This window comes from Nipponia nippon, unplaced genomic scaffold (genome assembly GCF_047370975.1).
Source record: "Nipponia nippon isolate SJK-2023a ecotype South Korea unplaced genomic scaffold, ASM4737097v1 scaffold_9, whole genome shotgun sequence".
Taxonomy (NCBI): domain Eukaryota; kingdom Metazoa; phylum Chordata; class Aves; order Pelecaniformes; family Threskiornithidae; genus Nipponia; species Nipponia nippon.
The window spans coordinates 2,098,532-2,124,570 of NW_028262413.1; the positions used below are offsets into that span (position 1 = coordinate 2,098,532).

The 26,039-nt window shown below is 46.4% G+C and overlaps 1 protein-coding gene across 3 annotated transcripts; it reads left to right on the forward strand.

Moving 5' to 3' along the window:
* The first annotated feature begins 860 nt into the window (after window positions 1–860).
* On the forward strand, window positions 861–24,206 carry IP6K2 (inositol hexakisphosphate kinase 2). Of its 3 annotated transcripts, none has more exons than XM_087743622.1 (6): window positions 861–953; window positions 16,446–16,744; window positions 18,899–19,121; window positions 19,955–20,130; window positions 21,434–21,609; window positions 23,422–24,206. In XM_087743622.1, the coding sequence occupies exons 2-6, from the start codon at window positions 16,543–16,545 to the stop codon at window positions 23,917–23,919; spliced, it is 1,275 nt and encodes a 424-aa protein (XP_087599748.1). In that variant the 5' UTR covers window positions 861–953; window positions 16,446–16,542; the 3' UTR covers window positions 23,920–24,206. The 3 variants fall into 3 exon arrangements, with proteins under 3 accessions (XP_087599748.1, XP_087599750.1, XP_087599749.1); XM_087743624.1 differs by lacking the exon at window positions 861–953 and adding an exon at window positions 960–1,100; XM_087743623.1 differs by lacking the exon at window positions 861–953 and adding an exon at window positions 1,548–1,613.
* Window positions 24,207–26,039: the final 1,833 nt, after the last annotated feature.

Sequence of the window (26,039 nt, forward strand, 5' to 3'; positions counted from 1 at the left end):
GGCTTGCCTGCAAACCCCATTTAAAGCATTAGGCCTCGGGCTCTGAGAAGTCATTCAGGGTGAAGCTGAGTAGGGGGAGCCTCTGGGACTTTCGGCTGCGTCAGCCTGAATGAGATCTTTGGTGGTACAGGAACAGAAGCGCAGAACTAAGGGACGAGCTCCGGCGTACGGCCCTGTCAGCCTCCTCCGCTTCCAGGCCTCGGCTGATGCTCTTCCTCTGCCTCCTCAGCGGGGCAAGTGGCGAAAACATGCAGGCAGGCAGGCCCCAGCCACGGCCAAGCTAAGGGCAGGCGCCGCACGCCAACAGGGATAAGCCATTCCCAGGCAGGCGCCGAGGCGGAGCTGACGAGAGCCCGGTCTATGGCTGCTGCGGCCTGCGGGCCGGGGAGGTGGGACTCCAAAGATGGTTCTGGGCGCAGGGAGAGGAAACCCAGCCCGGGTCGGGGCTCAGAGCCCGGGGACAGGGCAGGGCGCAGGGCAGGGCCAGCTCAGGCGGAGGCCTTCGCCTCGCACAGGCCGAGGCCATGCCCTGTGCTCGCCTCGCAGAGCCGAGGCAGGTCCGGCGCCGGGGCTGCTTCTCCCCGCGGTCCTGCTTCCCAGGCCCGGACTCTGCGGAGCAAGCCGGCCATCCGCGCCTCCCCGTGGCTTCTGGGGAAGGGGTGCGCGGCCGGGCCGGGCCGGGCCGGGCCGGGCTGGGCAGCGGGGCGACGGTGATGGGCGGGGAGGCCCCGAGAGCTGCCGGGCCCTGCGGCACCGCCGCCCGCCTCCCCTAGCAACAGCGGCGCTGGCGGCCGCCCAATCAGCGCGCGGCGCTGCGGGCCGAGCCAATGGGGAGGCGGGCGGGAGGGCGGGGCGCGCTGGGGCGGGGGAGGGCCGGCCCCGCGCCGCGCCGCCATTTTGACGTCTGAGGAACAAAAGAGGCGAAGCCGCCGCCGGCCCCGGCCCCGCACCAGGTAACGGGCGCGGCCCGCTGGGCGCCGCAGGGCCCCCCGCCTCCCCCGGCGCGGTCGGCTCTGAGGGGGTGGTCGGGGGCTGCCGCTGGCGTCTGAGGCGCGGCGGGGCCCTCCCTCTGCGGGCCCCAGCCCCGCCCGCCGCGGCAGGTCGGTGCCCGGAGCGGCGGAGGCGGCTGCCCGGCTTCCCGCCGGGGATGCTCGGCCGCAGCTTCGGGCGTGCGGCTGCGGCAGGGGGAAGGGCATTGCCCGGGCTCAGCGGGAAGCGGGGGGGGGGGGGGGGGGGGCGGGCGGCCGTGGCCTGGTTTGCCCCCGGCGGGGAGGGAGCAGCGCTCCGGCCTGGCATCGCCCCCGGGCTCAGCGCGGGGTGGGGTGGGGGGACGGCAGCGCTCACGGAGCATCCCCGTTACCGCCCCGCACCCCCTGCCCAGCCCTGCCCCGCCGCGGGGCCGTGCGGGGCGGCGGAGGGGGCACGGGGGCGGGAGGCCTTCGGCGGCGGGGGGCGGCCGCGGTTCCGCGGCCTGAGGTGGCCGGCTGGCCCCGCAGCTGGCCGCCCCCGGCTGTTACTCAGCAGTTCTCATCTGCCTGAATCCCAAGGTGCTGGTTTTCCGCTTGGCCCGGTGCTGGAGGTGCTGCAGGCCTGACGGCTGTTTGATACGCTCGGTAATATTACAAAATGAAAAAAGAGCGTTTCGGGAGGTGTTGCATCATTGGACGTGCTGCTCACGAATACCCCTTTTCTGCGTAAAAGGGAAGTACCGGGTGATGTCTTGTTAGGAGCTGTCCTGACATCACAGATCTATAACGCCGTGTTAACGTGGCTTGGGGCCCTCGGGCTCTTAAACAAAACCACTTAACGGTTGAGGCTTTGGAAATCGGCATGCTGCTTAAGAAAATAAATGTTATCGTTGTTGATAGAAGAACAGTCTGTTGGTAGTTACACCCTGCTATGTCCTTGGCCTTTGTTCCTTAGTGAAAGGTATGCGTGTTTAACACTGATATCTTTCCTGATATATGCTGGAATTTAATGGTCCTCTACTACCTTGTCTTTATTTTTCTTGACACGGTGCCTTGTGTCCCGTATACTCCGGTGTTTAGAAATGCGTCCAATGCCCATATGCTTTTTCAGGCTCGTGAACATCTAAAGGGATGGTTCTGTGTCAAATATTGTAATTAGAATTTTGTTTTAATATTTAGTTCTGGAACATTAAAGCTGATGTGAGTTTGTTTGGTTTAACTTTTCAGTCAGGTGGGTTGTTATTGATCGGTATCAACATGTAACAACGAAGTGAGAGCAGAGCAGTTCAAATTTGACACTTGAGAATAACATGTCAGGGTTATTTTGCCTTTTAAATGTCTAAGAATTGGCATCTTTGCTCATAACTTTGCTTACATAAGACAAACTTTGTAAAATTTGAAATTGTCTTTAAGTTGAAATTAATTTGCATATTTTCAGGACTTACGATAACATTAAGGAATGGAAAGTGGGTTCATATACACATGCATCCACACAAATGTGTATTTAAAAAAGGACTGATTAATTTGTTTGCATTTGGCCTGCTTAGCATCTTCCAGCTTGTTGCTATGATTTTTTCTTGATTAAAGTATAGTATTAAATGAGGAAGAACCCAAGGATTTAACTGCCAGAATTCAGGAATATTTCTTCAAAAAAGAGTAACCTAAGTGCTTAGAAGTGCCTTCTGGTTAAGGGTTGCAGGAAGGATTTCAGGGAAGGATTGCGGCCATTCATATGTACTTGTTTGTAAAAATTTCAGACCTTGAACTTGGCCAGGTAGCTTTTCATAAATTTACGTTAATTCATTTAATTGAAAAGCCACTTTCCTTCCTTTTCGGTCTTTGCTGCTTATACCTTTCAGGTAATGTAAGCTTGATGTTGCTGTTTCTTCTTGAGGAAAGGTAGATCAGAGCCATCATAACCATGTGGTGCAGTAACTTGGGAAGGAGCTGGAAAACTGGGTAGTGGTCAGTCATATGAATGCTGGTCTTTGTGCTCTTAGAAAGTCTTTCCCTACCAGTTGCTTGCAAGGAAGACTTCAGATTTGTCAGGCATGTGGTTTTGAAAAAACAGGATGAGAAAAGAAAAACTCTTTGCTGCCTGCCGGTGGATGGGCTTCCAGCCAGGTCACTGTTAACCGTGGTATTTTAATTGTTCTCTGAGCAGCTGGGGAGTGTGAGAGGATATTTCGGGGATGTTTTTTTCTTCTAAAGGGTAGGGGAAAGGTGTAAACCTTGTCGTAACTATGGGTGCCTCCGTCTGTCAGCTGTGGTGCTGGGGATACAAATGTCTGCCTTTTTGATTTAGGTATAGGTGGAGGCAGGGAAGTGTATGCTGTCAGGTTGATGGTGGAAAACCTACTTGACTAGCGGCAGAAATTTCACAAGGATATTGCATCTGATGGGATAAATTAAGTAGCCATTCTTAAAAATCTGTAATTCTTTACTGTCTGAGTACTTCTAGTGAATTGAATTAGATAAGGTCTGGAGGAATTGTGGAGTAACTGGTATTAAATGTCAGTTACTTTTGATGATTCCCATCTGATGGTGTTTGGAAATCAGGAGACAGCTGAGGTGTTTCTCTGGGAGGTCAGGAGCGCTGCTCCCGCAGCCAAGTCGGTGCCTGCCCGAGCTCGGGAGCAGTTCCAGATCCAGAATAGGCAAAACAAGTGTCTCCTCGGTAACGCTTCGGATGCTGTCCTGCCCGGGGAGCTGCGCTCCGGGTGGGAAAGGCTAGGGGCGAAGGCAGGGTTTTGAAGTGAAGCATGACTTGGTGTGGCTTATAATGCTAAGCTGAGGTGCAGCTTCTTCCTTTTTGATGTAGTTCATTGGTTTCCTTAATATTTCTGCACCAGTGCTTAAACATAGAACTTGTTTAATGGGTAGGAACATATTCCAAAAGTTCAGATACTGCATCAAAAGATTGAAAGGGCAGAAATTGAGTTGTGACTAAAAATTTTGACTTGAATGCAGTCTACTGCGCTAGCTGTACCCAGAAGCGTGGGGGTAAGAGCTAAGCTGTGGAGTCTAAAGCTTTCTGAGGCTGATATTTTACATGCATAATAATTCTTCTGTGTCTAGTGAGCATAGGCTAGAACCGTTATCTGAAAGCTATCAGGTTTTTACACTGGTGTGTGGAAAAACTTGCTGCCTCTCATTCAGTTCATCCACTTATCAGTTGTTGAATTTGCTGATGCTTGGCTCGTCCCTGTTGGCAAGAAGCTGCGGTTGGTCTCCAGGCAACGCAGGTCCGGCTGAGCATCTCTGTGCCTTGCTTGAAGAGATGAAAATTTTCCATTGCGGGGAGAGGATTTTTCCTCTCTCGCTAATTCTTTTATCTGGCTTTGTCTTGCACAAGGTGATTCTATCTTTGAAACAACACAGGGATAGCTTTCAGATATTAAGAGGCTACATTTTAGAGTTTTAAGGTATAACTGCAGATGTGCATTTCTATAGCTTTTGTTAGAAATATCTCATTAGAATGTTATTTTTGGGCCTTTCATAACTTCTTTCAAAATAATTCTTCCCCCCCGTTTTGCTGTATGACACAATATGTGCTGTAAGTAGCTAGAAATTTTTCCTCCTGCAAAGTCTGAAATACTGCAGAAATACATAATGGAAGCAAAATTGTTTGTTCAAATGAAGGCCTGACATTGGTTGGTTGTGTTTAACTGGGTGTTCAGGAGCTTGAAATCATCACTGAAAGCTTTTGCAACTTCTTGACTTGTGTAGCACTGAGTCTTTGAGGTCCTGACTGTGTCTCGGAAAGATGGGCTTTGTTAGAATAAGTAATGATAATCTTTGAAGCAGGTACAGAAAGTACTCTTTCACTCCACTGGTTATCGGCTATTTAACCTGCAGTTTTTGATGACCCTGTGTCTGGGTCACTGGTGCATATGGAAGATTTTCTGTTGGAGATAGTTGGAACCAGTTAGTGCCCAGTTTTGCATTGTTTTACTGGAAAAAGAAAGGCTTGCTCATAAAATGGTTTTGGCCACTGAGAGTCATGCTTTATGAAGACAAACTCTGTGCACGTGCCGTGATGAATGGTTGGGCAAGAGGCAGTGCACAGGCGGTGGCTGGTTTGGAGCTGTGCGTGTGCTCATCAGGCAGTTAGTAGCCCAAACAGAACAGGTAAGTACTGAATTCACAGTCCCTCTCTTTGGTCCTGTTGCGTTGACATCAAAGTTGGAAGGAATTGGGGGGGGGGGGAAATTGGATGACTTGCTGAAACTGGTTAGCGATGCCTCAGGTTGTTGAGACTTAGAGTGAACAAGCTCAAGGACAGAAGATACAATTATTTAGGCTATTTTTCCTCAGAAAATCACACTTAGAAGAAGCAGGAGTTTGGGGGGTTTATGCCAGAATCTGTATTGGAATAAGCACAGGAGAAATGTTGATTTTGTTTTCTTGAAGCAGAAAGGGCTTTGAGCGTACCCAAATAGCTGTGCAGTGCTGTGATGCAGAGAATTTCTGCAGTGCCTGAAACCTTATTAGGAATTGTGGGTACTGCCTAATTTTACGCTTATTGAAGATGACCTCTTCCTTTTAACATTTGCTCTTTTCCTTTTTCGTATCTCTTTCCAGAAGAACATTTTAGATACATGGGGAGAATGTGATGGCAATTGATTTTTTTTTTTAGTGACATCAATTAGATTAATGCAGCTCCTTGTTAGAAAGGTGAGGAGTGAAACTGCTGACATGATAGGCAATCATCTTGATGCGTCTGAGGTGTTAGCTCTTTTAGAAGATTGATTCAATTTAACTGAAGATACGAGGTTAAATTGATGGGTGGAATTGCTCATACTGCAATAACTAGTGTTGTAACTGGGAATCTGTTCAAGCTAACTTAGGAAAAAATTTGGATCTGGCTTAGTATAACCGGTCAGTTTTCTGAAGAGACATCTGTGACTATTCAAGTTGAGGGTATAGTTCTGGACGGGGAGGGAACAAAATGTTTTTGGAGAATCATTTCAGAATTCCTGGAAACAAGTAATCTGTCAAGGGTGAGGGGTAAACGGAGCAAATGCTGATGGAGCTGCACTGAGTTTGGTGGCGAGAGGACTGTCTTCCAGTTCTGTTGAAACAAAACCTTTCACAAATTTAAACGTAAATGCTGAATGGTGATCCCTTGTTTTAAAGTGCAAATAATGATTTAACGTCACTGTGCACAGTTTGCTTCCAAAAAATAAAATGGTCTTTCATAAGCTTGACTTATCCTTGAATTTTCTTTTTTTCCTGACAGCATGCTGTTTTTCAGAAATACAGAATTGGAACATGAGCACAGTGTGGACAGTGCTGCTATACTGCAGGTTTTTGGCAGTCATCCTGTCCGAGTCTTCCCTTTTTGGTTAGTGATGGTTTCTCTTTGAGGACAGTTGTGCAAACCACACTTGCTTGTGCTGTGGAGTCACTGGCTGCTATAAAAATTGCCTGTAAAGCAACAGATGTGTTTAAGGGAGCAAGACTTACTATAGTTGTGCCCATTACCTGGACTAATAAAACTGGCTCTTCTGCATCATTAAATGTATTTCAGCCTGCAGGGGGCTGAGAGCAATCCAGCCAAGCTCCTGCGAAAGCCTTCTTTTATAGGTTACTGGAATTGATAAGATTTTTTTCCAAGTGGTTTTGTACTGCTGTTTGAATATGTAAACTGTATGAGATTAAAATGGATTAATCCTTTGACAGTGATTATTATGGTGAGCCTGTAATTGGCCCCAGATGGTGTACTATGAGATCACTGAAAGATGAAACATGAAATACATAAACAATTTTTTTTAAAGCGTGTTTTGAAGTACTGTGCAGGTGTGCTTGTACAAAAGGTCCTTTTCCCTTTTACTAGGGAGAAACTCGGCTTGAAATGAGTTACATTTACCAGTGGAAATGTTCACGACTTTCCCCTTGGTTTTGTTGTGCCACATCAGAGTCCATCTTGTAAGACTCCTCTCCTGTCCTTACTTGCTCACGTCCAATCTGCTGCAGTTTAGCAAGAAGCACAGTTAAATCGTTCTTCTGTATTTTGGGGGTTTGAACTTCTGTAATTGCTCTGTCATCCTGGAAGAAGCTATACGTTTGAGGTCTTAGGACCCAGTTATTTTGATAGCTCTCTTCAGGGAAAGAGCATGTAGAGGTCGCTGAATCATATAAACTCTTTCCTTTAAGATGCAAGTCTGGGTTGTGTTATCTGATTTGAGATGTGTTTTCAGTAGTTTGAAATGTTTTGAAACATAAATACGATTTAAAAAGCTGCATTAAATGCGTCTCATGAACTTGAGCTGTTCTGGAGCAAAAACTCCATCTGTCGTCATCATCAGAAGAAAAATCTTGGAACCTACACTTGAAGAATTACAGTTAAAAACGTGGATGGGCATTTCAAGTCTGATGACTATCTACTAATGGGCTACTTTTTGACCAGTAATTGCACAAAGGGACTAAGCTTCATTTGAAGTATGTTGATGGTATGGATGAATATACACATAAACGGGATGCATGAAATATGTAACTGTGCGTTTTGGGCACCATTCTTCCTGTAATAGTTCATTTATGGATGATCTTTGCTTTGTGCTCCTCCGGGAAGTTTGGCTCCAGGAGTTAGACTGGACTGCAGGATTTGGGCATCTAAGCTTAAATGTAACAGTCTTGTCCTGTGGACCGCTAGTGCTTACGGTTTTAAAAGTATTAGGGATTGGGATTTCTGAAGGGAATACAGACAGAGAAGATCTTTGTGTAGTTAAATGAACGTGACATTTGAACAGGACTTGACAGTTGTCCTCTTGAGCAACTTCTCGTATATGGCAAATTGGTCACAACTCCAGGGCCAGTCACAAAGACATCATATTTATTGAGTGGCTAGAAATACAGTTCCCAGACTGCTAAATTCATGGTAATGAGAAAGGCATAGCCTTGGATTTATTTTGATCTCAATGCTGGACTTTCTGGGGTTTTTGGTATCTTGAATAACACTTTCGTGTGTGTAATCCAGACGATTTAGCTCTTGCTGTCATATTTTCAGAAGATTAAAGGCTGAATGCTATTTTGGTTTCTCCATGACAAAGGGCAGTATTGTCTTTTTATAGCAACTGGTGTTTTGAGCCGCTGGTGCCAGAATACTGTTTTAGGATGGATCAGTTTCTAAATAGGAAGTTTAATTAGCTTAGTTTTGGTGGTTCAGGTTTCTTAGTTTCCATGGCATTCTTACTTGGAAAAGAGGCTAGTTCTTAAATTACACAATCCCTGGAAAAACGGCATGGGTCAGAATTGCATGCTCTTTTCTGGCTGAATATGCTTAGTAACCTCTAACTTGGCTTTATTTTAGTTCTAGGGAGATAAAATAGCTTTACTTGAGAGGTAAAATCCTGGCATTTCTCCAGAGCTTTGTGTATGTATTGTTAAGTTTACAGATTACAAACGGTGTAGGGCAAGCCGAAAGCTGTTGCTTTTTGGGATGTTGAAATATTAGTTGTACTGAGCACATAACCTCCTCGTTGAGGTTTAAGAGATTGCAGCTGAGGGGTTTCTGTGCATGCTTCTGTTAAGAAAAAGCTAGAAGCTCTCGGGGACCGCCTTGGTTACTGCCTTGCTTTCCAAGACAAAAGGATTGGGGAACTGGGTTTCTCCCAGTAATGTAGAGCTGGTTTAAGGAAGATAGGGATCATGATTGTGCATGAAGAACAATAGTAGAACATTATGCCACTTCAGATATTTTTGTTTATCATTTGCTCCCTTAATATGTTATGCTTAGATATGTCAATGTTCCATAATTCTTAGTTTCATCTGTTAAAGTTGTATTCAGAAGTCTTTCTGATATTTGCTACAAGAGGTGGCTCTGCAGCTGTGGTGATAAATTTACAGGTGTAAATGCATGTCTTAACCTGCTGGCAGTGTTTATGTCTCATAGTAACTACTGCTGTGTTTGGGTTATATTTAAAGGAAGACAAAACTAGAACTCCATGTTTAGAAGAGAGTAAAAGGAGATAGCATAAAAATGTTGCTACTTTTAAAAAAATATTTTACGCTGAAAAAGTACACATTTCTGTACGTTTGTCAGCATCTGAGTGCATCGTCTTTCATTTCTATATTATAGACCAAATGCCAGCTGGATAGGCCTGGTTCCCTCTGTACGAAAAGTGGTCTGTACAAAGGGTGCTGGCTTACAGCTCATGCTCTTGAGAAATTAATCGCAGAACAAGACCTTGCGTGTAGCCCGTGAGAATCCTTTGTCAGCGTACCCGTTGTTGGGCCGCCCTCCCTCTGCTTGCAGCGGAGGGGGAGAAGATCCGGAGGAGCAGCACCTTCAGGTGTGACGTACCTGCCCTCGGGTCCTCGGAAGAACCTAGGGCATTTCGGGATGCTTTTCTGCACTGTAGTTTTAAACTGCCTAGAGGATTTTTTTTTTTAATTATTTAGTGTTTTTGAAGAGATGTTAAACTGTTAAATGTTTACAAAAACGTTGGAACGTTTTTTTAAAAAGCTAAATACTATTTCAGCTCTGTTTGGCTTGTCATGTGCCAGTGATAGATGAGCTCTGGCACAGAGCGCAGAATTTCCTTAAAATGGGTGTCGTTCAATTTTATTGTTAAATTCCTCCAATAATACAGCAGGAAAAACGTATACAGCTTGATACAGGGAGTTCCTGTACTTGATATGGAGAAGGGCAGGGGCTGCTGCTTTAATTTATTGAACTGATGAACAGATACTTTCCACCTGATGGTAGGCATGCATTCTTTCTTGGTGGGAATCCTTTGTTCACAGTCTAATGTTAAAAACAGGATTAGCTTTCTACCCTCATGGGCCAGTGCTGCTACCCAGTTAGCTCTGTCATGTTCCCAAAGGGTTTTGCAAACATGTTTTGTAGAAACTTTGTGCATGAGTCCATGAATAATTCTGGGTTCCTAGATTCAGTCTGATTTGTGTGATTAAGTAAATTTATTCGAGTATTTTTTAGTCTGCAGAAGTTCTTTCATTTTTCCAAGCTACAGCAAAGTGTTGCTGCAGTTACCAGCCGTTTAATAAAGACAGATTAAAAAAGAAATATTACTTTATATCGGCGCTTTTAACAAGCAGGTGGTTTCTCATACTGGTCTAGCCCAAGCACCCTACGTTCAACAGGAAGAGTTTGCTCTTTTTGTATCTGTACGTGTTGGCAGACTCATCGCTATAGTGCCTGACTCCCATCACCCTCATGATTTACTGGTGAAGGCTATAGCAAAAGTATTCTGCTTGGAAAGGGAATGCACATGTAGTCTCAGTATGTAGGTGTGGAGGAGTTGGTATTTTACTCTTGGATGTGTAAGTTCCTGCTGAGTATTTTTACCAAACCTCATGCTTACTCATCTCTGAGTACAAGCCCTGTGGAGATAACTTAATGATTGTTACATTGATTGGTTTGCTGCAGAAGAGCTCAAATAACCTTGACTTGTGTACAAACTCAGCACCTTTTCTTTATCCCTGTCACAACCACTTGGTTTAGAGTTATACTTAAAGAAAAAGGTTTTTTTCCCACTCCATCTTTCTTTTAAAGTAAGCTCATGGAATAGTTTTCTGAAATACCTTATGGGTCTGGGTATTTCCAGACGCTAGCCAAATTTGTTAGTGAACGTTGCAAAGACCTACAGCATGCTGCGGCCTTGTGTCATATTTTGTTCTTGCATTTAGGGAAAACAGAGACGGCTAAAAAGCAACATGGTCACCTGCGTTGTGTCCCCCCACTTGATGCTGTGGCACTGCCCCTCTTCCCCCCACGATGTTGAAAGATATTAAGTCTGCGGCATTAAATTTGCATTACTTGTAGTTTAGGGGACAGGGGTTTTTGTCAATGCACTCTTGTACTGAAGATAAACTTCTTCCTTAAAATTAGTTACCAGAGTCAGTGTTTGCTTCCTGTAATCATGCAGATTTTAAGGCTGCTCTTGAGGCTTTTTCCAAAACCATGGGGTTCATAGGAGCACATTATCATGTGGGCTCTGCATTTCTACCTTAATGAGATAAAAAGCTAGAAACTACAGCTTTTATTGCTTAAACTTGTATTGTTACTATTGAAGATAATAGGCTTCAAAAGCATCCTAGTGTGGGATTTGTCTTATGTTTAGAGGTACAGTGCATCCTGCAAGGTAGGGATCTATTAAAACAGTTGTGATAAATGAATGCGGGGATCTTTTTTCCATTAAGAATGAAAAACATCTATTGTACAGGGTTTGCTTCCTAATGTATAGGCAGTTCATCTTGAAAATGTAATTTTGTGTTTCCAATACTGTTTTAAGGCAGAGAATTTGGGTATCTAACCTTAAGAACTTCTGGAGCAGAACACACCAGAGTAACCTCAATTCGTGAGCCAAGCAGCAACTAAAGTGAGTGTCAGAAGCACTCCCTTACCAACGTTAGGGCAAACTTGCTAATAAGTGTTGTGTGTAGGGGAATGGTGTTGGTTTTCATCAAAATGACCCACAAGTTGTGCAAGAACTTTGCGCCTGAGCACGTTTAACATACCTTATGTTTTTAATACTCTCATGTTGCATCCTCTGCTGTGTATTTTGTGTTCTTTGATTCAAGGACTGTGCCTTGCTATTTGTAAAGTGACAGAACACTAGTAAGGGAAGGTGTAGTTTGGTCGCATAAGGACTTGTAAAATTCCTGAAACTATTCCAGCTTGATAGGTGTATTGTAGGTTCTTAAAGCGTGTTTATTCTGCTTCAGTCGTGAAGGGTCGTTCTCTTTGAGCATTGTAATGATTTCTCAGCTCAGACCTGAGGTACCTTTTCAATTTTGTGCACAAAACAGGTGGTGGCCTCTTACAAACATACCATATGCTTCCCACATTGATATTTGCGTGTTCCTATGTCCTTTCTCAGCTGGGGTTCATTTCTTCCTAAGTATTCTTTGGGTCGAAGCAGTTTTCTCTTTGGCTTCTCTAATGGGTCACTGATGGTCTTTTTTTCCCCGTTGGCTGTGCCGTTCCTCTCTTTCCCTGGAACCTGGGGAAGGGGCTGAGCTGTGGTTCAGCGGGGTTACAGCGTCCTGCAGCAGCTCTGCTCTGCAGGTAGCTACCCTGTCAGCCTCCCCTTTGAGCTGCCCGGTGACGTGAGGGAAGGACGGGCAGAAAGCTTTGCTGCCTTGCTATTTCTGTCACTGTAAAGCTGATTGATGGCTATTTGGAGCTGCAGATATTGACCACCCAAAGTAAAAAGTCTGCACTTGGGAGAACTCAGTTTTAACAGACTGCTTAGGCGGGCAGCTCTGCATCAGTAGTTCTGCTATTAGAAAGTCTTGGGAAGAGGTGTTGCTTTTGAGATTGTTTTGAAGGAAGGAGCTGCTGCTTCATTGAGAGCCATGCTCTCCAGAGGATGTGTTTGGTAATGCAGCTACGTATGGGACTAAGTCGAGAATCTGTAATGACATGAAATGCCTTCCAAAGAATGCCATCACCTGAGATTAATTCTAAGTCTGAAAACATGAGTTCATTGTGGTATTCTTTCGATGGTCATTGTCACATGTGAATAAGATGTCTGTACATGGCACTTCTGTTTTACAGATTTTAAACATTTTTTGCCGCTTACTGTAAGAATGACGTAGCTCAAGCTATTGTTATTGTGTCTAAATGAGTTTGTATTTGCTTCCTTCAAGTTATGTCAGATTCTTCTCTTAAAATGCTTGACATGTGAAGGAATATACCTCTGCTTTTTTTGCTGATGTGTCCTTTGAACAAAAGGTCTTAAGCAAAGGCAATCAAAAGCATGTAGGAGGGAAAGGGCAGGGTACACTGTGCCTGCGTTTGGTATCTGGGAAAACTGCCTAAAAACAGCTCTTCTGTGCTCTTTCTTGCCCAAAGAGCATTGAAAACAAACTGGGTGTAGAACCGGAGGAAAGGCAGTGAAGGACTGTATTGTGCTTGTGCTGGTCGACATCAATGCCACTTGACACTGTTGGTCTTAGGTGAAAGTTTTTATTTCTAAGGAAGGTTTGTGGAAGTAAGGTATTTATAAATGAAACAACGCAAAGTATTTCTGATGGGCATTGCAATTGTGCTCCAGGTCCTGTTGTTACTCTGAGTGGCAAGATTCCCAATATTAAGTAGAGCCAAAATGACGACAAACAAATCCTGATTGTTTGTAGTGGTAATGATAAAGCATGCACAGAAAAAAACCTTGAGATCTTAGCAAAATTTTTTTTCAAGTGAGAACAACTTCATTGGATGAAAACAAACTGAATTTATTAGTAAACAGTGCTTCTTATCTTGAAAGGCTAAAATACATTAATTGTTCAAAATGCAAACTAAGACCTCTGGATTCATTAAAATCTAAATTATTGACAAGATTGCGCGGGCTTGCTGCTGCCTTCTTGAGCGCTGTTGCTCTGTTCAAATCATGTATGCAGTATAGGTTTATAAGGCGGCAGTAAACTGCTTTGCACAAATAAGGAGCGTGGTTAAAGGCTTTATAGCGAGGGCTCCTTGCTGACACTGTTCAGCAGTCCTCTTGCACACAGGTTTATACCGCGTAGCACCTACTACAAAAATCTCATCGTAGAAACAGAGCGCGTGGGAGTTGCACTGTGGTTGTGGAAGACAGAAAGAGAAGGAGACCTTACTAACACAGGCACAGTAAGCTCATCTTCGCTGGTGTGAGATTCCCCCTTTGTCTCTGGTAGATTCACATTTGCCTTGTGGTGCGGACTGAGTACACTGTGTTTGACTTGGTATAGATGTTTCTGGCATTTTTCTCTTTAAAAAAAACCCAAACCTTGCCTAAATATTTCATAACTGATATTTTTATAATATCAGAGCTATAAAAACCTTGCTTTGTTATCCCTCAAATGGGAAGTTAGGCTGTGTGATGTGCTGCCAGATCTCCCTTTTTCAGGGACGGTAAAGCAGTGTGAGGAGTCCCATCCAGTTCTGTGCTGGGCCATTCCCTGGCCGAGCGAACGTGGTGCACCACGCGCACGCGTTGGCCGGACCACTTGGGTATATATGAAAGCAAACAAGTTGAGCTGCTGCTAATGAGCTCCCTGAACGCGGTTTGGGTACACAAGGTGGTGTGCGTTGTCCCTGTCGGAGGTGCTTTTTGCTAGAGAGTCATTTCTACAGCGTAAACATCGACAACGCTTAACTCCTGGTGCAACTCTGGTGCAGGAGCACTGGGACTAACTAGGTGTTTGAGGTTAAGGGACGAGGCCAGGTACTTTCTCAGTTTGAATCACTGCAGCTGCCAATCGGTCTCTACATCAGGAGTGATTAGGAAGGTGGCCGCAGCATGGTAATGCTGTCTGGGAAGAGTGACTCTTGTCATGCTGATGTGCTGTGATGCTGTTAAAAGTGGCTGTGCCGGTGTAAAGCTCTGTCACCACAGGATCTCGCACACATGTACCTGTGCCCCCCAGTGAAAGCCGGCACTGTCGGCTCTAGGGAATCCTGATGGAAACTCTTGAGGCCTGTAAAATCATCGGTGCGTTATAGAAACGCAAACTGATGCTTAAAACGTCTCTAATAGCAAATGGAAGCAACTCTGAGCTGTACTCTGGAACCGATGGGGCTTGTGCAGCCTGCCTTTGGTGAAAGCTTGAAGTTTGTTACCCGTCTGCTGGCGAGCCAAGGCGCAGTCGAGCCTCAGGTGAGGAGCAGGACGGCCCGTGGGAGAGGGTGCTTGGGTGGGGAGGCATCCAGCAGGCCTCTGCCCCCGGCGCACCGGCAGGGCCACCGTCTGACGGTGGCTGCTGCCCGGGTGGCTTGGGCCGCCCGGGACGGGCGGTCGGGCCCGGGAACGCGGCTTTCCACCCGGTCCGGGCACCGCAGCGTGGCTCGGCTGGGGTGTACTTAAATCGGTTTTTGGAAACGGCTTGTGTCCGGGGTGGAACAGAGAGGTTTTTACCTGTGCGTGTCTCCAAGTTGTGGATGTTGAGGTAGATGAGAAACTTCCCTGGGGATGCAGTAGCTGTATTATAAAAAAATACTAGGAAATTAAATGTAGTATGAATAGAGATGGAAAGATTACTGATTTTGCCCTAATCTTAAAATATAAATAGAGTATTGGAAGAGTCTTGTTTCTGGGAAATACTATTCCAGATTGAATTTTACGTACTTTTGCAAGGGTGGCCTGAGTTTTGTTTTCTGTATTAAATAATTCGTTTAAAAAAAAAAAAAAAAAAAGCTGGTAACTTTTTCTCAAATAAGGCTGTTGAAAGAAAGGAGGGGAAAAAAAAAAAACAAAAACCCAAACACCTAAGTGGTGTGTAGTGAGTAAAACTATTGCCCTGTCATCCTTAGGGGCAGGTAAACATTTCAGGAGCTGGAGTTGAATTATCGATCTGTTGTTTAGCAGTTTAGTCGTTTAATTCAATTAATGCCCTTACGGACAGGGCACGCTGTAGCTCTGTTAGCGCCGCTGCTTTAAGCCCGCAGGTCTCTGCTTTTCCAGTTAATGTAAAGCTGTTAAATATCTAAGGAGGACAAATAAAAATAGACCTGTGACCTAGAACACTTTGTAGTCTCTTTGAATTAAGTGCATTATTGTTCGTGTAATGATCTTCAGACAAAATAAGTAGGAGGTTGTTTTTAAGCTGCAAAAAGTTAATCATTAAAGCTCGGGTCCAAAATTAGAACTTAAAAATTTACTGGAAGGTAGAGACCAAGACAGTGGTGTGGTTGTTTGGTTTTTGGGTTTTTTTTTTGTTTTTTTTTTTTTAGCTTTGCTCCTTTAGTTGCGTGTGGCAGCGCAAGTTGTGTGAAACTGGGGGGTGGCCGGACCGGAGCAGCGTGAGGCCGCGGGGTACGGCGGCAGGCCCTTCGGGCGCCGGTGCCACGGAGCGCTCTGCCCTGCTGTAGTCGCACAATAAACGAGTTCTCGGAAACGGCTTCTTGGCAATAGGGTTTTCATCGGAAAAGTTAGGCTCTCTTGTCAATATCTGACACGTTGTTGTGAATAAACCGGTGAAATCGGTGTCCAGCCTGGGCCTCGGCAGGTTCTGGGGGGCTGTCGCTGTCTGCAAGGGAGGAATTGCCAGTTTGGTTTTAGCGGCCAGTTTCTGTGGCTGGCCTGGGGCGTGCGCTGCTGGCCGGGGAGGGAGCGCCGGTGCGTCTGGCGCTCGCAACGGGCGCTGGAGGGCGTGAGACGTAGCTTGAGGTAGGGCTCGCCAGGACTTAGGATCGGTATTTTTTAATTTAAAAAAAAAAAAGAAAAAAAAAAAAAGCCAGGGGTTGTGTGGGCAGCTTGTCCGCTGCCCGGCGCCGCCGATGCGCATGCGCGGGCGGGCGGGGCGAGCGCCCCGGGAGGCTGTCCGCCCCGCCCCGAGGCGGCTCCCATTGGTGGCGGCGCGCTGAGGGGCGGGGCCTCGGCTGGCTGCCTGGCTGCGCCCCGAGCCGACCCGCAGTCGGCCGCCTCCGTCCCGCGCGCGGCGCCGCTCGGCTCGACTCGGCTGGGCTCGGCTCCGCTCGGCTCGGCTCGGCGGGGAGACTGATGGCCCGGCGCTCTCTTGTGTTTGCTTTAACAGACTTCTGAGTCGGAATAAGCACCGTCAGGTCTCGGAGGCTTCTGGCTCTGAACCGCCCTCGCCACTGTCGCCGCCTTCTGTCTAATGCGCTACAAGGATGAGCCCAGCATTTGGAGCCATGGAAGTGGAGCACTATTCCAAGGGAGTCCTGCTCGAGCCTTTTGTCCACCAGGTTGGAGGACACTCCTGTGTCCTCCGGTTCAACGACAAGACCATCTGTAAACCCCTTATTCAGAGGGAGCACCAGTTCTATGAGACTCTCCCGACAGAAATGCGTAAATTCACTCCGCAATACGAGGGTAAGTTACCAAACCTTAGGATGGGGTTGGGCTTTTTCCTTCTGTAAATACAAGCGTGCTGTGCTCTCTGTTACCTCTGAAATCTCTTCTGCGTGGAAGAGATTTTGGGGTTTTCTTTTCATGTATTTTGATGTTGTCTGAGGCAGGCTGTGGAGATGCAGGGTGGAAATGCTTGCCAAGTTGGTGTTTGGGCTGACTAACAGCATTAGAGTAGAGCAGCTCTGCTGGTGATAGCCCATATATCTCCCTTAGGCACAGGTAAGTAGCTAACAGCTTGTGAATGTTTTCAGTAATTCTCCGCTGCTTGTTTTGTGGATTTCTAAATATTTTTTTTTTTTGCCACTTGTTTCATGTTTGTTTACAGGGATTTGGAAAGATTGGTTGACAGTGTTTTGTGTCGGCTTAGTTGTGGTCTCTTGTTTTCAGATTTCTCCTCTGACTCTCGTTTTGATCACAATAAATATATGTCAGCAAGGTGTCTTGTTGAATATTTGCAGTGTTGTTTCTGCCATTAAGGAAATGAAAATTCATGGCATTTAGGTAGGCAAGGATCAAGTAGCCGTGATGAGGCTGAGTCAGATGTTACGTAGGAGTGGAAATTCCAGTTCTCCTAAGCATTGCGCTAGTTAACAGAAACACTTTTCTTTCTCTTTGCTATTCCATCAACTGCTGCCTGGTCATTAATAAATAATATGTCTGAAGCGCTTTTTTCAATGGAGTTGCTTTTTAAAGCACATTGATTTTAACAACCGTAAGGGTGACAAAGTTTTGCATACTGTTTGTGAAACTGGTGGAAGACTTCAGAGGAGGTGTTTCAAAGTTATGCTCCCTGCACGCTTACAGAGACTTTTTGAGACATCTAACTACAAGTTGTGTTGGACTGGAAGAAAACGTGATCTTTGAATGATACTTCTCAAAATGTAATAGAACAACTGTACTAGTGTATATGGCTTTTTGGGGAGCGCGGGGAGGGATTTAGGGGTAAGGGGCCTCACTTGGTCAGTCTCTGTTATTTTTTCCAGGATAAAGCCAAAGGCCATTTGCTAGCTGGCTCCCCCCTTTTTCCCTGTTGTCCTTCCCTTTGTGGCAGCAGGACTGTCAGTCAGAGCTTCTGCGCTCGCTGCCCCAGCTACTGTAGGTCTCGGAGCCGCCTGCCCAGCTCAGAAGTGCCAATCTCTCGCCGAGACCTCTCCCCTCTGGCCTAGTGATGAGCTGCAAGAACTGTGCAGACTGATTGATATGACAATAAAGAGAGAGGACTGAAAAATAAAATTAAACAAAGCAGACAATTGTTATGGCTTCTTCATTAACAGCTGAGACTTGCTAACGTAGCACTGAGTGCATCTCTGTCAGAGCGCTCCGCTAAGACTCTTAAAACGCAATGCAGTGCTCTAGAGACTGTTGAGGGGAGGACGAGGAAAAAAAATGCTTTCAAGGTTCACCATGTTTCTGTACAACAAACAGGTTTGTTTTGTATTGCATTTTTGTTACTTATTTCACAAGATTGCTGCATAATCAGTATCAATAAAATATATTCCAAAAAGGAGAAGAAAATGTATAATTAAACGTGGTGATGAAGTGGAAGCTTTTGGACTAGTTTCTATTGTAATGTGACATTTTCCTTGTTTTGATCTACTTGCAAATTTTTCCTTTCCACTGGGGACCTATTAACCAAGTCTTGTTTGGATAAGTGCTTTTTGCTTTGCTGTCATGCAAAACTTAAAGCTTTTGGTGTGGGGTGGTTTTTTTTTTTTTTGTTCAGGTCACTTTCACTGCAAGATGTTAACAAATGTTTTACATCTCGCTTAGGGTCAGACCAGTCAGGTTTTTTTAAATGAATAAAAACTTTTACTAATTGAAATTGTCTCCTGTTATTATTTGATTCTTGACTGCATCAGAGAGAGAAAAGAACCTTTTGTATCATTGTTTTGTCAATATGATAAATTGTCTTTTGTGAGGTGTCATTTTTGTCTAGGTCTTTTGATATTTGTTAGGTTGGCAGATGAGGTTTGGCCTGTGGCAAGATAGAAACTAAGGACCAGGGTAAGAGCAAAAACCAAAAGTTGCTATATTCTTAGTGTAAAATCATGTGTCCTGAAAGGCTTGCTTGTCACTTCGGCAGTTCATAACTGTCTGTGTCCTTTCTCTCTTCAGGTGTGGTGTCAGTGAGCTTTGAAGAGGACGAAGATGGAAACTTATGTCTAATAGCATATCCATTAAATGGGGACCACGATAACTTAGAGAACTTAGATAATTCTGACTGTGAACCCAAAAGTAAGCTGTTGCGATGGACTAACAAAAAGACAATGTTGTTAGAAAATGAGAAGATATCTAAGGAATGGGTCCGGCAGCACAGGAAAGAGGAAAAAATGAAAAGGTAAGTTTGATAGGGTGAACTGGCATGCAGACTGTTGAAGCATAACGGTTTTTGCTGTCAAATTAGGATCTGGTCCCCAGAATTCCAGAGAATTCTCCACGACTCTTAACTTTCACTTTCTTCTCTTGTTTCTTTTGCTTTTCCTGACGTCAGTGCAGACAGGTTCACTAGTGAAACTAATGTGTCCTCAGCCCAGTAGTGTGTTGAATCTTTTCATTATTTTTTTTTTTTTTTGCTGTGGTCAATTGAAAAAGGTATTTTTGAAGCTTCCACAAAAAAGAAAAAAACCCCCAAACAACAAAAAACCAAAAACCCAAACAAAACCAACCACCTGCAAAAGCACAACAGAAAAAAAAAATTTCAGTGTTACTATATATAGCATACTTCTGTAGGAATCCTGCTTTATCCCCGTTAGTGACATTGTTCCCCTTGTTCACTTATATTAATTGTGGCCACTGTAAACTCTGAGCTGTGACGTATTGTGCTAAAAAAAGTGACCTTAGCAAAGGAAAAATCTTAAAGCGTATCGCTGCTTCTTGCGTTACTTCTATGGAAGTAATTCACACAGGTAAAGAATATATAAATAGAACTACTACATGTTTTGTAACGTATTTGGTTATATGCTAATTTATATTAATGTGGGAGTAGCTCTATAAAGATTGAAATATCACTGATGGCAGCTTGTCCAGTTGTACAGAAAGCAAAATAAAGCTTATGCTAGCTGTTAGTGAAGGTGAGCAAAATAGTTTGTAAAGTTAAATCCACTGACAGCCCCTTTAAAGTGCTTGTTTTTCTGCTTGACCTCTAACTTGTTGCTTTGTTCTGTTTTCTAGTCACAAATTGGAGGAAGAATTCGAGTGGCTGAAGAAATCTGAAGTCTTGTATTATACTGTAGAGAAAAAAGGAAATGTCAGCTCACAGTTTAAACACCATAATCCTTGGAGCATGAAATGTCACCAGCAGCAGTTACAGCGGATGAAGGAAAATGCAAAACAGCGGAATCAATATAGTATCCTTTCCTGAAAATACCTCATAACAATGGAATGAGTAGGGCTCTGCTTTTTATTTCTTGAACATGCCAGATAAAAGTATGGCGCAGGCTCAACTGCAATCCAGAGAGACTCTCTGAAGCCGTGATTTATTTGGTGACTTTGAAGGGATCGCCAGCAATTTCCAGAACACGGGCTTTTCCAGCATGTCAGAAAGTAGCTAGGCTAGGAAATTTGGATAACTTCATTCAAATTTACAAGTTGTAGATTAGTTAGTGGAAAGCATACCGTGTTTGGGATCTTCCACAAAACCAGCCCGCTGATGTAAGCTTTCAGAAGAGACGAGCTCTGTCAACTTTTGTTACTGTTTTGGTATTGGTGATCTTAAAAAACTAGCGTCATCTTGCCCTTTTCAGCAACTTGCCTTAAATACAGAGGATATTCTGGTACCTGGAGTTGTCCGCTTCTCGTAGTCTCTTTTTAGGGAGCCTTTTTGATAAAGAAAAGCTGAATAGAAACTGTCACGTAGGATTGGAGCATGAGAAACACAAAACCAGTGACCGCATCCATGAAAGCTGAAGCACACTGGCTTTGTGCTCTGGAACTGTAGGCAAACGTCTCCACCCTGTGCCTTCTGTGGAGAAGAGATCTTGCTCTGTGCAGGCTTGGATGCAAACGATGCATCCTGCAAAAATATTAATATCTATATACATAGGTAAATAAATTCCTCGTGTGTGAGGAGTTTCAGTGAGTGGATTACTAGAACATCTCCGACTAATAAACTGTTCAAAATGATAGAAAGCATTTCATGGCTGGTATCCTCACCATTTCACGGTATAGGATTGTTAAATTATCTAATTAGAAGTGTGTGGTGTCTCCGGAACAGTATTACTACAGATGCTCTCAAATGCTTTTTAAGTTCTCTGTTTCAGAGGTGGTGTGAAAACGCTTCACTGTTTCTGAATGATAGCTGAAGCACACGAAATCTTTATTTCCCACGAGAAAATGTCTCTCGCTAGCCAGGACGTACTTCATAACTCCAAGTCTGTGCCTCGGGTGCCACGGTATATTTCTGTATGACCCTGGTTACTTTTTTTTTTTCTCCACTTAATGTGGAAATTCACCTTTCTTCTCCAGAGACCAGTGAAACTGGAATTAGATACCTGCTTTGTTTATGCCAAGTTTATGTAACTAATTTTTGATAGGCTGCTATGTACTGGGCATGTTTTGGGTGTTCTTAAAGTTAACTGTGGTTATAAAATCTGTGATAATGGTTTTAAAACCTGTATTCCTCATTGTGAGGATTGTTCCTTAACTAATCAGAATTCATTTTGCTGGAAAACCTGACGTCTCGATACGAAGTACCATGCGTGTTGGACCTTAAGATGGGAACCCGGCAGCATGGAGATGATGCGTCGGAAGAGAAGAAGGCTAACCAGATTCGCAAGTGTCAGCAGAGCACCTCGGCTGTTATTGGAGTCCGAGTTTGTGGCATGCAGGTGAGAGGAAAACAAATGATGTGTAGGGCAACAGACTTGCACCCATTTCTGGTAGTGGCTTATGTAGTCATCCCATGTGTTGCTGTCCTTGAGATCACAGAATCGTTTAGGTTGGAAAAGACCTTTGAGATCAGCGAGTCCAACCGTTAACCCAGCACTGCCAAGGCCACCACCAAACCATGTCCCTCAGCACCACATCTCCCCGGCTTTTAAATACCTCCAGGGATGGGGACTCAGCCCCTGCCCTGGGCAGCCTGGGCCAGGGCCTGACAGCCCTTTCGGGGAAGAAGTTTTTCCCAATATCCAACCCAAACCTGCCCTGGCGCAGCTTGAGGCCGTTCCCTCTCGTCCCATCGCTTGTTCCTGGGGAGAAGAGACCGACCCCCCCCGGCTCCAGCCTCCTTTCAGGCAGTTGCAGAGAGCGATGAGGGCTCCCCTCAGCCTCCTCTTCTCCAGGCTGAGCCCCCCCAGCTCCCCCAGCCGCTCCTCCCCAGCCTTGGGCTCCAGTCCCTGCCCCAGCCCCGCTTCCTTCAGGGAGGGGCATGAGGCTTTTGGGTATCGCTTACCAGTTGAAGGTGGCAGCACCTGCAGGAGCTGCACCCATGCAGCGTGTGCTCTGCATCAGCGAGCGTGTTCTGAGCACGAAACCAGCCTCCTGCACAATAGCAGCAATTCAAAACTGTGTAGTAAAATTACTGATTTGATTGGCATTTCGGGGTAGCTTAGGAAACAACTGCAAGGAGGGTCTGCCAGTGCATGTGTGTTGAATAAAGCGTGTGGAAATTTCCCGGGATATAAAGAAGCAATCAGTTCTGTCTTGTCGACTTTGAAAAGTGGCAGATCTTTGGCTGCTTGAAGTGGGCTTGTTGCAAAGTGCAGACCAGAAGTGGCTTGGTGAATGTGATAAGACTTGTGGTCAAATAAGGAGATAGAGTTGCGTGGACTTTCACCTGAGGTTTTTTGTTTACTTGTTTCTGTATTCCTAGAGTGACAAACGGGAAACAACTTGTTTGTATTTGAGGCTTTTCTGAAGCCTCTCTCCTCCCATCCAGTACATTCCAGGAACGCCAGCAGTGTTTGCTAGGACTTGTTCCCCAGCATGCCTCTTGGCATGTTTGGTGTTCAGCTCACTGTTTAACTTCGGAGAAAAGCACGAGGCAGAAGTGGAAGTGTGGGAGCCGCATTTCTAACCACGGTGTGCTGGGGGCTGAGCGGGGCCCGCTCCGTGTTCGCCTTCCAGTATAGATCCGTGCTGGAAAACAAGGAGGGGCTTTGGAGGCGCCCACAGTCCTTACTTGACCCAGGTGTTCAGGCATTATCGAGCAGCGTGGTGCTGCAGGAGACCTCTGACTTGTTTAAATAGGGGATTATGGGGCACACCTTCGTTTTCTGCAGGAGTGTTCGCTGTCGCGCAGAGCGCAGCGTTGTGGGAATCCACCGCTCCGCCTGTGAGCAGAGGCAGGCATGAGCTGCATGAGTGGCTGTGCTACAGATTGTGGCTTGACTTTGGGGATCTTGGCCGCAGCTTTCCTAATCTCGCTTAAGCTCCTCATCCTTACGTTCCTGGTGGAAAAGCCCACATCTAAACTGAAGGAATTTTCCGTTTCCTCCGTGCCTCCAGTTCCGTAGACACTGCTGGATCTGTTGTTGTTAGCAGACTCTGCAAGAGCAGTTTTAAGAGAGTAGTATGTCATCTTGTAAAGGCTTTCTGTAGCACGTCTGCCTTTTTTTCCTTTCCCCTTCAAGGCTTTCCATCAGTATGACCAGCAATTTTAACCACTCCTTTTCTCTTGTGTGTGTTTGTACGCGCAGGTCTACCAGGCGGGCACGGGCCAGCTCATGTTCATGAATAAATACCACGGAAGAAAACTCTCGGTCCAAGGATTTAAAGAAGCACTTTACCAGTTCTTTCACAACGGCAAATACCTGCGCAGGGAACTCTTTGAATCTGTTATTAAAAAACTGACTGAACTCAAGTCTGTCCTGGAGAAACAGGAGTCTTACCGCTTCTACTCGAGCTCCTTGCTGATCATTTACGACGGGAAGGAACGGCAGGAGGTCGCTGTCGACTCGGACCCGGAGGACTTGGAGGACCTTTCGGAGGAGTCTTCGGATGAGTCGGCAGGCGCCTATGCCTACAAACCAACCGCTAGTACTGTTGATGTCCGCATGATAGACTTTGCCCACACGACCTGCAAGTACTATGGAGAAGATAGCGTGGTGCATGAGGGCCAAGACACGGGTTATGTTTTTGGACTTCAGAATTTAATAGATATTATTAAAGAAATAAGAGACGAAAGTAGCGAATAAAGAGTGTGAATGCACATCGGTAGAAAGCACTATTGTGACTCTTTGTATTCCAAAATTATTGGCCACTTTCTGGTGGTAGGAACCTTTACAGGCTCTGCGGGGATGGTCCCGTCAGAGTCAGACCTGTTCGGAGGGCATTTACTTACATTGGTGCTGGACCTAGCACTGGCGAAACTTGGTATCCTTATTTATTTTAACTTTCTTAAACATTCCATATTTGATTACTCAGATACCTCTGTTATCCCTGTGTGTATACGTTCCAATAAAATTCTTTTTGTTCATTGTAAGTGAGGCTTCTGTCCTTGCTGGTGACTGCGGGAGAGCCGAAGCGCGGCGATCGCCCCGGTGGTACAAAGGGCGGGGCGTACCGGCTTCCCGAGACCGCGGCGGAGCGGCGCGTCTGCTCCGGGCCTCCCGGCGGGAGCGGGGAGCAAGGCGGACAGAGAGCCAGCGAGCCGCCCTTGGAGGAGAGGCCGGCCGGCGGGGCCTGCCGAGGCTGGGGAGAGGCGGCTCAGAGGGACCGAGCGGCAGAAGGCGGGATGCGACCTCCGGAGGTCCCTTCCCACCAGGAGGATGTCGTGACTTTGATACGGGAAAACTTGGCTCTTAAAATCTCCAACAACCTATTTGCTGTTTCGGGATCTTGTAAACCAGATCGCAGGCCCCGTAACCCATTTCCAGAGGGCTACTGACAGTCTTTTAATCTAAGCTTGAGCCAAAACAGGCGTAAGGAACTCCGGCAGGATTAGCCGCAGCGGCAGCGGGAGAGCCGCAGAGCCTGCAGGGCGTCCAAAGCAGCTTAAAATCGTAGGTGGGGGAAATGGATTGGGAGGAAGCGTCAGAAAGCGAGAGGGCAGTGAGCGACTGAAATAAAGGGAACGGAGTAACTCCAAACCGCTCTTAAAAGAGGAACCTGTGTTTATCTAACCTAACCGTTTCTAGATAAATGACTGCTCCCCTTGTGAAGCCTGCAAGTCACCGCGACGGCGCGAAAGAAAGCGGGGCGTGGAAGCGCTGAGGTGAGTGTGGGGACGCCGCTTGTCCGTTGCCCAGGATAAAGCCGCGCGTTCATGCGGAAATGAAGAGCATGGGGAGGCGGCCGATGCCGGGATCGTCTCCCGGCCATCCTTGGCTTCCCGCAGGCCCGCCCGGGAGCCGCGGGTGTGGGGGGAAGGTCACCCTCCTCGGCCGGCCACAGCCCTGCGGCTGTAGTTTCATATTCCCCGGCAGCTGCTATCAAGTTCTCCTGATCAAAGTCTCCCTGGTGGCTGTCCTGTGCTCTTTTGTACTTTTTGAAGAGGTTTTTTACCTTTGCTCTTACCACACGGGATTGTGGCTGCTTTTTTTTGTTTGTTCCGTAGTGTTCAGGCACAGACCGATGTCGCCATTAAACAGGTATTTTTACCTCTTGCGGTCACCTCGCTGTTTTATGCCTGGGCACGGGGAGTTGCCCGATGAGGAAGGTTTGTCCATCCTTAACTTGCCGCCTGTTGAGTCTCTGGGTGCAGCTGACGAGGGCCCGGCGAGCTGCCCCCCAGCTCCCTGGCACCGGCTGTAAGAAGCCGTGGGGGGAGGATGGGGCCGGTTGTTCTTGGCACTTATTGCAAAATGCTTTGGGCTCCTGCCTGCCGCCCCCGAGACAGCCGTAGGTGCGAGTCCGAGGGCCCGGACACGGAGAGGGGCCCTGGCTGAAACCCCACGTTCCCCTTTCCTCCTCGCTTCTCCCGCTTAGGATGCGGTGCCCTCTGCTAACGCGCTGGCGACGAGGCTCTTGGCCGGCCCCAGGGCTGCCTGGCCCTGGTGCTGCATGTAGATAAGCCTGCCTGTGCAGATTCGTCTGATACAGGGCTTGACTTTGTAGGCTGAAATTAGCAGGGATAAAGTCCTCGAATGTACTCGTGTTACGTAGGAACTCTGGAGGGAATTCATAAAATCCGATGAGAACAATCGCGTTTGCTCTGATGCAAGCTGCCTCCAGAACAAGTCCCCTTTGTTTTGCTGCCTGCAGGCAGGGCCCTGGGTGCAGGCAGGGAGCTGCCTGCCCAGCAGCGCCGTAAGCTCGGGTCTAGACCTGGCCTTAGGCCAGCACAGTGCCAGCGCCCGGAGCGGCTGGGGGTGCG